The sequence below is a fragment of the Coregonus lavaretus genome, assembly GCF_964263955.1.
Source record: "Coregonus lavaretus genome assembly, chromosome: 15".
NCBI classification, from domain to species: Eukaryota; Metazoa; Chordata; class Actinopteri; order Salmoniformes; family Salmonidae; genus Coregonus; species Coregonus lavaretus.
In genome coordinates, this window is record NC_140002.1 from 41,164,689 (window position 1) to 41,177,497 (window position 12,809).

The following is a 12,809-nucleotide window of genomic DNA, read 5'->3' on the forward strand; positions in this document are numbered from 1 at the left end:
GGCCAACGGCCTGGTGTAGGATCGTTTAGAGCCAAAGTGGTAGGATGGAGTGGTGGGTTTTGTGAGTGGTTTATAGGCAGTGGTGTGTATTCATGGATGCCAAGGGAAGCCAGGCTTCTACAAAAAATTGACCAAGAAAAAAAGAGAAAAACATAAAATAATTTATCCTTTGTCTCTCTGTGTTTCATAATTTAGGCCATCTATCTGATGCTGTCTGGTCAAAGAGAGTATGACGTTGTTGCCGCCCGTAGCTTTGAATGCAAGGGAAGGAAGCCAGCGAGCATTTGGCCTCCCCAACGCCAATCAGCGTTGAGCTAAATTGAGTGAGCGCAACTGTGAATGGTCCTGGTGCACCCCAAAAAATTTTTCAAGGGAAGCCAGTTTGGATTTGGCTTCTCTCCAATCATATCATGTTGAGAGCAATACGTCATTGACAGAAACAACTTGAACTGTTGCATCTAGTTGTGTTGGATGAAGACAGGGATTTGGACTTGTGGTTTTACTTAATTCTCTGTACTGGCCAATAATTATAACGCCGATTCTGATCCAACCATAAATGAATACATTGTGCCCCTGGCCTGAGAGGATGGAAGTTCAGTATGTAGCTAGATGTAGGCTAATGTTAACTAGCTAACGTTGCCCATAAAAAGGAAGTTAGGCTAGTGAGAAAGCATTTTAGCCAGGTAGCCTAGGACAACAAAAAATAATAGCATGTACTGTATAGCAGAATCATAGACAGTTTTATCAACATGAAAGAGAGAAGGATGGCATTGGCGTTTCTCTACAAGTAGGGTGAGTCAACATGTTTTTTCTACTTGTACGAACGCACACACACAGAAATCAGAACCATGGACAGCCACATCATATTTAGCTTACATTGATTGGACTAAATTGTTTTTGGTATCTATTAGTAGTCACTATCAGACTAAGCATAGGTGATTTGATGATTTTTTAATGTTGAAGTTGAAATGGTGCTGGAATAGTGGAGGCATTTCCTGTTTTCTTTGCAACTTGCAGTAACTCTCCAAGTGATTCAAAATAAATAGTTGTTTAGTAGTCCAAAAATGTCGGAAACATTAACTTGCTTGACCATGCTGTTTGTTACATGCAATATGCTTTGTGGACTTCACCGGACAGAGGTTGTTCTCCGGTTTTGTGATCAAACACTGCTACTGTGTCTTCTTATTGTCTCGGCCTTAGGCCTATATATCACGGTCGCAAGGCATATGACCTAACAGGCTAGAGCAAACAATGCAGTTATCACAATTCATAGGTTGTAATATGGCTTTTTATTCTGTCTTGGCTTCCCCAGTGATTTTATCCACGCACCGCTACTGTGTATAGGTAAGGTGCAGGGTTAGATGGTGGTGCAATTTCAAATGTCCACATGCCCCCTTTTTTTGTGACCAAAATGTGCAATCCACACACCGACCTGCGAAAGGCAGCAATACGCAACACAGCGTCTAGTCTGCCGAAATTTCACACGAAGAAGAGGATTTGTAGTTCTTCCTGTACAGGACTTTCTTAGCAGCTAGCTAGATACGTGGTTTTAGCAAGACAGCGGAATGGACGTCATGCTTCATATCAAAATGTTAAAGGACATTTTAAGTGTGTTTTGCGCAATTTATCTTGTCACCAAGTTTACCACTGCAACCCAAGACGGCTCTAATGGGAAAAAGGACCAAGAGTGTTACAGCTACGCTGGAGGACACGTCTACCCCGGAGAGGCTTTCCGTGTGCCCGTCTCTGATCATTCCTTGCACCTCAGCAAGGCAAAAAGTGGGTATTGTCCCCCTGCACGGCAGTTGTACTTGGCAATCATATTGACTTGAAAATTATTTTAATAACTGAAGGATGTTTTACTCAACAATACAATTATAATTTGTTTTTAACTACACAGCTAGCTAGCTAACTAGTTTGCCTGCAGCCAATTAGCTAGTTAATTTAGTAGACTTGATTAACGTTAGCTAGCCACCGTTCCAGTTATGCTGCAAAGTTTCACAACTGAAGTTTGCATCAAATCGGTATGCGCGTTATTGTAATAATATGCCAGCTTTTACTAGTAGATCCAAATTCATAAGTTGTAGCTAATAGTACATTTGGACACGTCATGCCAAAAAACGTGGGTCGAACTGTAGCCAGCAGATTCTGACCCTACCGTTACGCTTGTTTACACTGAGCTTCACTGGGGTCAGAACGCCATCATGGTTAGATTAAAGGCCCTGCTACACTACAGCCATTGGCATGGCATTGCCATCAGCCGTTGAAGAAATGCTTCCTTTGAAATCAATGGAAGTTGCTTCACTGCCCATGTTGCGCTTGTGTTGCGTCATGTCCAATGGCAGCATCCAAGCTCAAGAATCAAGGTTCAATTCTCGATTGTTGACGCACGTTCATTCTATCTTGTGAATTAAAATTATGAGAAATAAAGTTTATTTTGGTTGCATGTGGCCTTGACTATACACCACTGGTTATTTTCCAAAGATCAGGGTCCTTAATGTCTTAAGGCTTTAAATCAGATGAATGAATTTAAGTCTGAAGATTTTTTTTTTCTCGAAAGTCGTAAAAAATGTGACGTAGATAACTACAGTGTTTCCGTTATGTTGTGCCGCTGCTTAATTGTTTCCACCACAGAAAAATATACAAAATGTAACATCAAATAATGCTTGAGGTGCACTTTTAAGATGTTAGAAAGCTATCCACATGTGCGCCTCTCTGTGTGTGCACGTCAAGTGAGTGTGCCAGTGCGAGTCGGCCATTGCCAGAGGAGAGAGCAAGGAAGCCTATACAATTTGATAGACAACAACGCTAACTAGACCTGAGATGATAAACCGTCAATTACCGACACCGACATTGCCCTCCTCTTACCGAATAATTTAGCTTAGTGATTCAGTTCAGTGTTTAGGCTACACAACATTCCTGCTGATTTCTTTTTGGTTCTAAAACCATTATCTGGTCAACACTAATGTGCATTAACCTGCTTCCTGCAATGAAAACATCTGCCCTGTCCCTGTTTTGCTGGCTCTTCTTACTCCTGCTCCCCACTTTGCACACGGAATGAAGCGCAAGCATACTGACAGTTGAGTAACATTTCAAAATATAATTGCGGGAAAGACAGTTTTTAAAACAACTACTGAGTCTCAGCTTTATGTGAGTATAACAATTAATTTCTCAACTTTCAATATAGAGGAAATAACATAACTTTACAAACGCAGTATGTAGTTGAGATGATGCGCCAACGGAGCAGAGTGCGCTATTTGCAGTGGTGACTTATTCCAAATGTTGTTGTTACAGCCTGATTGTACAATATTTGCACATTATTCTTTTTATAATTCTTCAAGCTCTGTCAAGTTGGTTGTTGATCATTGCTAGATCAAGTCTTGCCATAGATTTTCAACAGATTTAAGTCAAAACTGTAACTCAGCCACTCCGGAACATTAGCTGTCTTCTTGGTAAGCAACTCCAGAGTAGATTTGGTCTTGTGTTTTAGGTTATTGTCCTGCTGAAAGGGGAATTAATCTCCCAGTGGTGGAAAGCAGACTGAACCAAGTTTTCCTCTAGGATTATCCCATGTGCTTAGCTCCATTCCGTTTCTTTTTTCATCCTGAAAAACTCCACAGTCCTTAACAACTACAAGCATACCCATAACATGATGCAGCCACCACTATGCTTGAAAATATGAAGCGTGGTACTCAGTAAAGTGTTGTATTGGATTTGCCCCAAATATAACACTTTGTATTCAGGACTTGTGAATTGCTTTGGCACATTGTTTTGCAGTATTACTTGTTGCCTTGTTGCAAACATGATGCGTGTTTTGGAATATTTTTTATTTTGTACAGACTTTGTCAATTAAGTTAGTATTGTGGAGTAACTACAATGTTGTTGATCCATCCTCAGTTTTCTCCCATCACAGCCATTCAACTCTGTAACTGTTTTAAAGTCACCATTGGCCTCATGGTGAAATCGCTGAGCGGTTTCCTTCCTCTCCGGCAACTGATTTAAGAAGGATGCCTTTGTCTTTGTAGTGACTGGGTGTATTGATACACCATCCAAAGTGTAATTAATAACTCCACCATGCTCAAAGGGAAATGAAATGTCTGCTTTATTTTATTTTATCTACCAATAGGTGCCCTTCTTTGCGAGGCATTGGAAAACCTCCCTGCTCTTTGGTTGAATCTGTGTTTGAAATTCACTGCTCGACTGAGGTATTAACTTACAGTTAATTACCTGTATATGTGGGGTACAGAGATGAGGTAGTCATTCAAAAATCTCATTAAACACTATTGCACACAGTGAGTCCATGCAACTTATTATGTGACTTGTTAAGCACATTTTTACTCCTGAACTTATTTAGGCTTTCCATTACAAAGGGGTTGAATACGTATTGACTCAATTTAATCCATTTTAAATTCAGACCATAACACAACAAAATGTGAAAAAAGTCAAGGCGTGTGAATACTTTTGTAGGACATTTACCGTTCTATCAATTGCATGGCTAAAGCAACAATAGATTTAGAAATGTAGCTAATGTGTTTTAAGTTCCCATTTCCTCGGGTGGTAAATTATGTAGCATAGGCTATAGCCTAGGTCAATATGCACAAAAACACACAGGCAAATTAATCTCTTAAAAGGCCAACAGATATCTGATTATAATGGATCCTATTTTGACATGTTACACTTCAAAATATCCATCATGCGTTCCCTGAACATGTAAGATGAAATAGCTAACTTCTTTCATGTCTTGCTTGGCACTGGAAAATGTCTGTCTAGAGCCCTCCCCTACCGCTTAGCTACCTAGCTTCAAAGGATAGCCATTTGATACCTGATTCATTGAATGAGGGGATTATTTTATTAAACGTTTTGGTTTTAGGCTAATGTTCAAATTGTACAGCATAATACGTCCAGGAGAGCTCCTGGGTTTGTACACTGTTTTGTTCCAGCCTCACTCTTAACATACCAGATTTTACAAATCAACTACTTAACAGAACCTTGTTAAGTTGACTCAGGTGTGTTTGAGCAGTGCAGGATCAAAAGTCTGCACACCCATTGGCCTAGCTCTCCAGAGGGAGAGTTGACTATGTGTTTTATACAATAATAATGCTGTATATTTGACTTTATTAAGGCATTTTTTCACAGTGGTATCGTTATGGTGTTGAGTATCATTATACTACGCTGGTATTGATATTGAAGCCTAAATTCTGAAAATGTAGTTTGATCTAGCTAATGATTAGCCCATTGGGGTAGCCTAATAAATGGAGATGGGCAATCCCATGCTTCAGCCATCTATAGCCTAGCCAGTAGCCACTATGCTACTACATCCGTCTGGCTTATTGCTAAAATAGCACACCTGCCTGAGAATAGGAGCCATGTAAGCTATAGCCTTTGGTGAAAGAGCCAGCCCTAAAAATACTATTACTTTTTGCCAACATGGGCTCATCCCATAAGGCGGCGCACAATTGGCCCAGCATCGTCCGGGTTTGGCCGGTGTAGGCAGTCATTGTAAATAAGAATTTGTTCTTAACTGACTTGCCTAATTAAATAAAGGTAAAATAACATTTCTGAAGGGCAATATTAGGTGTGTGGCTCGCGCAGACCTAGAAATTGGTATTAAATTGCATTCCAAGTGGAATTAAAGGTCTTAGAAAGTCTTCCATTCAACTTCATGGAACCTGCAGATACCCTGTAAGATTTATGAAGTCAAGAAGCTACTACTACTACTAGCTAGCTAGCAACATTGACTAGCTAGGTTCACAATGTAAACAAAAGCAACTTGTGAAATTAGAGGATCATGTAGTACAACCACTAGCAACAATTCTATTGTACTTACAGAATCTATTTAATATGGTACAGTATAGTAGGGGAAAATAGAATAAAGACGCCCTTCTCTGCTCCTCTCCACTTAAAAACAACACACTCTGTGTAGCAGGTAGAACGTCACATTGACACGACGCTGATGGCAAAGCAACGCAACGCTTATAGTGGAGCGGAAGTGTAAAACACTGCAGAGCGAAATATGGCTTGGAAAAAGTACCTCACACCAGGGATGTGAAATTGCGTTGTACTCGGAATTGTCCCATTATCCCAACTGTTACACCGGAAAGCTGAGCTTTTCGTCCTCATGCTAGCTAGAAGCAGCCACAGCAGCCATTATGGAATGGCACGTGGTGTTGAACATCAAAGGAGCTGATTGGCTGACACTGCCATTTCAAAATGGCGATGGTGGCTACTGCTAGGTAGCATGAGGAAGAAAAGGGCGGTTTTCTAGAAAAACAAACAGTATTTGAATCTTGTTGATGTATCAGTTTGCATATAGGTAAAATTTGGAGTACAGTGTCACATCCCATCCCTGCATTAATGTATGTTTTCCGACCCATATCTCGCACCGGCGCCGCGGTGTCTTAATCTAACCATGATTGCGTTCCGACCCCAGTGCAGCTCAGTATAAACAAGCGTAATGGTAGGGTCAGAATCTGCTGGCTACTCCAACTACTCTCTCAAGGACCCAGACAGGAGGACCCTAGCAATAACAGCTGCTGTGCACCACACAATCCCAATGGATGCATCTCAGTCAGTGTTATGTTAAGTGGCTTCCTCTCATCGAGTCTACACTTTCTTTATCTGTATTCATTTAAAAAGGAAGGTGAAATTAAATTCCCGGCTTGTACCTTCCATATCGCTTTCACATTTGTTGCGTTTTCCAATCAGCAGAGGAGAGAAGATAAGGAGGCCACTTCCAGGATGCACCCCATGAGGTAACCAGCTGTGCCCTATCCCAAGATGTACTGTTAAGGAGTGTAGGTGTAACAGTATTGTTTCCGTCCCTCTCTGCCGGAACCTGGGCTGGAACCAGACCCTCTGAACACATCAACAACAGTCACCCACAAAGCATCATTACCAATCGCTCCACAAAAGCCGCAGCCCTTGCAGAGCAAGGGAAAAAACTACTTCAAGGTCTGAGTGAATGACGTCACCGATTTAAACACTACTACTAGCGCGTACTGCTAACTAGCTAGCCATTTCACATTGGTTACATGGGTAAGCCTACTCCTTTAACGTCCAAGGACCTTATATGTTCAGAGGTAAACTGGCTCTGGCAGCCAAAACAGCCAAATGCGATACGGTTATAGAAACATAAAAAGCCCTCTACTTTCATATCACATCAAAATAATTTTACTAATGCAAAATATACACTCACTGTTTTAAAACAGTTGCAGCCGACAGTACTTCTCAGTTACAACACTTTTCTGATGTTCGGAGACTCTAGATAGCTAGGCTAATTAGAACAGGTGTTCGCCTCTCTCTTCCGTTAACAGGCCGTAACATGGAAATATGTATTAAAAGGGTGTAATAATTTTACCTTTGTTTTATGAACAATCTTTCTCTATTAGCCTATATGGAAGTCAACTTCCAGAGGTTTCCAAAACCGCATCGCAAGCGAGGATTATTGATGTAGAGGGAGCCCTCTTTGGTGAACGAGAACTAAGTGTGCCCCAAGCCTGCCATGAGCCATAGGCTTACCTGCACACTGCTCACCAATAATGAACAAATACTATTCATTGTTGACCAAGCACACTAAATAATGGTGTGTTGGTATGAACAACATTGAGGATACACAGCAGGAAGTCTGTTCTGATTGGGTTTTCCCTAAAATGTGATCAGCAAATAACTTGCTTGCTCGTGCTTTGAACTGTCATCAAATATGTTTTTGTTATTTCTTATTTTTGCAGTTTCAAAGCCTGCACCTTATTTTGAGGGTTCAGCTGTCATCGATGGTGAGTTTAAGGAGCTCAAACTGTCTGACTACAAAGGGAAATACCTAGTCTTCTTCTTCTACCCCCTGGACTTGTGAGTACTAACTCTTACTGACCTTCATCCTAAAACAAACCTCTTTGTAGTGTTCTTTGCTACTGTCAGAAAATGTGTTTGTTTGTTTATTTTACTTTGTTATATTTATTTCAGACAGAATTGACAGTATGTTACCTGTAAAAAAAAAAAAAAAAAAAAAAAACAGGCAATGTTTATATGACCCCCTTTCAAACAGTCCCATTTGTAACACTTTCTTGCCGGTATATGCATTTTAAAGGGTACATCCCGTTGCGGACGTGTCTATTTTAATAGATCCATTGAATATATACACCATCACAAATAAATCTATTATTAATACGTTTAGGCAGGTCTTAAGAAACATTATGATACTAAGAAAATGTATTTCAGAAGAATAGAATAGCATATTTTGAGTTTTATGTTACTGGTCTGTGCAGCCTAGGCAATAGGCTATGGTTGCAGCATGCAAATGAAATCAATAGTTCATTATTTTGTTCATTAAACAAACAAGACACAATTACATTACCCAGCCCTGATCAGTAAACACAACATTTTATAGTAAGAATAATATATAAATAATATTTTTTCCCAAACAACTTGAGTGTTGCGGGCTGTTAATCTACCAAAAAAGTGATATTTTTAAACAGAGCCCATGCCCTCATTTCTTTTAGTTGCTTTAGAAACCCTAGAATCTGCTCTTTCCGGTCGTGTATTGAAATCAAATGTCTGACCTGGATGAATGTCTGTAGAGTGATTTTTTTTAAATTGTTTTGTCTTTTTTTAAATGGATTTTTTGGTTAAAAAAAGATTGCAGATCCACATGGAATCTTTTTTTTCCTATGCTCTCTCCATATTATGCACATTGATAGCTTGCTAGAAAATGATAACTGATTTTTTTATAGTAGCAGTAGGCAGTTATCTAAATAATCGAAGCAAAACATGCAAGGAGAAATGACTGGTGAAATTAATCAAGCAACGAATAAGTAAATTATTTATTAGAATCCCCATTAGCTGTTGCTCACTCTTCCTGGGGTCGACACACATTACATACAGAACATTAATATACTGTACAAGAACAGCATAAGGACCGAACTACATGCATTTAAATGGAAAGAATAAATGCATTAAAAGCATTGTCCCAATGCCTGTAAAAAAAAAAAATGGATGGCTTGGTTTTCAGAGGCGTTGGCGGAACTTAATGGTGCAATCATGTTTAGGTCTGTCTTAGTGGCGTATTGTAAAATCTAAACTGTAGTAACTGTTAATTTTTTCTGTATTTTAGAACCAGTGACTTCATGAAAATGCAGTATGCTTTGGTAAAGTAATAATGTTGTTGGCTATGTATTATTCTGATGAATCCAACTCTGTGTACCTGCAGCACGTTTGTCTGCCCGACTGAGATTATTGCGTTCAGTGATCGTGTGCACGAGTTCCGTGACATCAATGCTGAAGTTGTTGCCTGCTCTGTCGACTCACAATTCACTCATCTGGCATGGTAAGATTATAAGCATCACACCCCTCTTCAGAGGTGCTTGGACTTTAATTTCAGAGTTTTTTTCCCCTCCGGCTTTATGTTGTTAACAGGATCAACACACCCAGGAAGCAGGGTGGTCTTGGACCAATGAAAATCCCTCTGCTGTCTGACCTCACACACCAGATTTCCAAAGATTATGGAGTCTTCCTGGAGGATGCAGGACACACACTCAGGTACAGTATACACTTGCTCACGGGGGTAGAAGCTACTTCAAAAGAAGAGTACTACTATGTTAAATTGGTTTGATACAGCTGCTACAGCCAGCGCATTCATCTTCTTAACCTTCAACATTATCCTCTTTTGTTAATTGTTTCATTTTTTTAAATGGTTCAACAAAATACCTGTAAACTGTTAAGTTCATGAAGTTTAAAGTCATGCTGTTTGAAACTGAAGCAAACTTCTCATTGTTGTCACCTTCTCCCTCAGGGGCCTGTTCATCATCGATGACAAGGGCGTCCTGAGGCAGATCACCATGAATGACCTCCCCGTGGGGCGCTCTGTAGACGAGACCCTGAGGCTGGTCCAAGCCTTCCAGTATACCGACAAACACGGCGAAGGTACAGTTCACTCCTCAGCCTCCAAATTCAGTCTCACCACATAACATTCTCAGATAATATAGCTAGACACTTAATTATCTGTGGTTGCTATGGATGGTATTTTTTATTTTTTTTACAGTTTGTGTGAATTAAATCATTTTTCTTTTTGCAGTATGCCCAGCAGGATGGAAGCCAGGCAGTGACACAGTGAGTTTCATACTGTGTGTGGTTAAAGGGGGCAATCAGCAGTGGTGCAATATTTGGACTCATAAATTGATGATGTATCCATTGATTCTTGAAGAATAACTTATACATGCCTCATGAGCTTAGTTCAACTGTCGTACCCCATCAGAACCCAAAATATAAGCTTGTTTTATTCCAATGTTTGTAAACAAACACTATACAGCCTCAACATGGTTAAAACTATAATTTTGATATCATGGACGGTCAGTCCTTGCATCCATAGCTCTGTCCATGAATTTGAGTGGTTACATTTCTCCAGGCGCATCCCTCAGCTTTTTACCGAAACAGGGTCGGGGAGTACGCTTTGTTATTGTTTCAACTGCTGACTGCCGCTTTAAGTGAGTGCATGCATGAGATTATATTTATAATCTCCACCGGGCACAGCCAGAAGAGGACTGTCCTCCCCTCAGAGCCTGGTTCCTCTCTAGGTTTCTTCCTAGGTTCCTGCCTTTCTAGGGAGTTTTTCCTAGCCACCGTGCTTCTACATCTGCATTGCTTGCTGTTTGGGGTTTTAGGCTGGGTTTCTGTATAGCACTTTGTGACAACTGCTGATGTAAAAAGGGCTTTATAAATACATTTGATTTGATATTATTTTCTTATACAATTGCTTGTGCACTAATTCAATGTATTACTCTTCACAGATAATCCCAGACCCAGCGGGCAAACTCAAGTACTTTGACAAGCTGAACTGACCCGCCCCTGTAATAAACACTTTGGTTAAAGCTCAGAATAAAAACAGTTTTGATAATCTGCTGTCTGTTTGTTTTAGCAATGTAGAGGCATATTTGACAAATCTAATTCAATCTTATCTAGCGATCTGAGTAAACTGGTGACCTTTTGAGATGAGAAACAGGCCAGGAATTATGACAACCATATAATTAATACCTCTTGGAAATTGCAGTCACACTCTCCTAAATGGGAGACACTACATGGTGCTTTAAATAAAATGCCTTTAATTGCTTTGAACGTCCCAAATTTGCTCCACTCCAGTGGACTGGACACACCAGAACAGAGAAGTCTATAAACATGTCGCTTGGGTCATTGATACATTACGGCCATTCCTGTGGAGGGGTCCTGCAACAAATAGTCTGGAATATGATGGACATGCACTGAAGGAAAGGACTAGGGTGGACCGTAAGATAGGTTCAGGACTGTTGCTGCCACCATGGCGCATCAGTCAGAATGCAATGGGAGGAGACAGAGAATCCAGGTTTAGGGGTATTTATTATACACAGTTGAACAACAGAGGCATATGGGGGGAGGGTTTGGATGGAGGTGAATATGGAGGATAGGAGTTGGGCTTGTAAGGTTTCTAGGTTGAATAGGAAGGATGTGGCCATGGAGATAGGATTGGCTGTGGATAACAAGGATGAGGTGGTCTGGAAGGGAGATGCAAAAGGAAAACATTAGGAACACAACATAAAAGGTGCAGACATGACAAAGTACAGTGCCTTCAAAAAGTGTTCACACCCCTTGACCTTTTCCACATTTTTGTTACAGCTTGAATTTAAAATAGATTAAATAGAGATTTTTTTTGTTATCATTGGCCTACACACAATACCCCATAATGTCAAAGTGGAACTACAGTGGGGAAAAAAAGTATTTAGTCAGCCACCAATTGTGCAAGTTCTCCCACTTAAAAAGATGAGAGAGGCCTGTAATTTTCATCATAGGTACACGTCAACTATGACAGACAAAATGAGAAAAAAATATCCAGAAAATCACATTGTAGGATTTTTAATAAATGTATTTGCAAATTATGGTGGAAAATAAGTATTTGGTCACCTACAAACAAGCAAGATTTCTGGCTCTCACAGACCTGTAACTGCTTCTTTAAGAGGCTCCTCTGTCCTCCACTCGTTACCTGTATTAATGGCACCTGTTTGAACTTGTTATCAGTATAAAAGACACCTGTCCACAACCTCAAACAGTCACACTCCAAACTCCACTATGGCCAAGACCAAAGAGCTGTCAAAGGACACCAGAAACAAAATTGTAGACCTGCACCAGGCTGGGAAGACTGAATCTGCAATAGGTAAGCAGCTTGGTTTGAAGAAATCAACTGTGGGAGCAATTATTAGGAAATGGAAGACATACAAGACCACTGATAATCTCCCTCGATCTGGGGCTCCACGCAAGATCTCACCCCGTGGGGTCAAAATGATCACAAGAACGGTGAGCAAAAATCCCAGAACCACACGGGGGGACCTAGTGAATGACCTGCAGAGAGCTGGGACCAAAGTAACAAAGCCTACCATCAGTAACACACTACGCCGCCAGGGACTCAAATCCTGCAGTGCCAGACGTGTCGCCCTGCTTAAGCCAGTACATGTCCAGGCCCGTCTGAAGTTTGCTAGAGTGCATTTGGATGATCCAGAAGAGGATTGGGAGAATGTCATATGGCCAGATGAAACCAAAATAGAACTTTTTGGTAAAAACTCAACTCGTCGTGTTTGGAGGACAAAGAATGCTGAGTTGCATCCAAAGAACACCATACCTACTGTGAAGCATGGGGGTGGAAACATCATGCTTTGGGGCTGTTTTTCTGCAAAGGGACCAGGACGACTGATCCGTGTAAAGGAAAGAATGAATGGGGCCATGTATCGTGAGATTTTGAGTGAAAACCTCCTTCCATCAGCAAGGGCATTGAAGATGAAACGTGGCTGGGTCTT

At 40.6% G+C, this 12,809-nt stretch overlaps 1 protein-coding gene across 1 annotated transcript; it reads left to right on the forward strand.

Moving 5' to 3' along the window:
• The first annotated feature begins 1,481 nt into the window (after positions 1-1,481).
• On the forward strand, positions 1,482-10,885 carry LOC311142271 (peroxiredoxin-4-like). Its single transcript, XM_084177893.1, has 7 exons — positions 1,482-1,779; positions 7,728-7,845; positions 9,203-9,319; positions 9,409-9,531; positions 9,785-9,915; positions 10,067-10,101; positions 10,779-10,885. Exons 1-7 carry the CDS (start codon positions 1,566-1,568, stop codon positions 10,827-10,829), a joined length of 789 nt encoding a protein of 262 aa, XP_084034019.1. The 5' UTR covers positions 1,482-1,565; the 3' UTR covers positions 10,830-10,885.
• The last annotated feature ends 1,924 nt before the right edge of the window (positions 10,886-12,809 follow it).

What these genes read in the sequence shown, in the direction of transcription:
- LOC311142271 (XM_084177893.1), top strand. Translation starts at nt 1,566, where the DNA reads ATGGACGTCATGCTTCATATCAAAATGTTAAAGGACATTTTAAGTGTG. An exon ending in CAATTCACTCATCTGGCATG is followed by an intron (nt 9,320 to 9,408) that starts GTAAGATTATAA and finishes TGTTGTTAACAG; the next exon opens with GATCAACACACCCAGGAAGC. An exon ending in TACCGACAAACACGGCGAAG is followed by an intron (nt 9,916 to 10,066) that starts GTACAGTTCACT and finishes TTCTTTTTGCAG; the next exon opens with TATGCCCAGCAGGATGGAAG.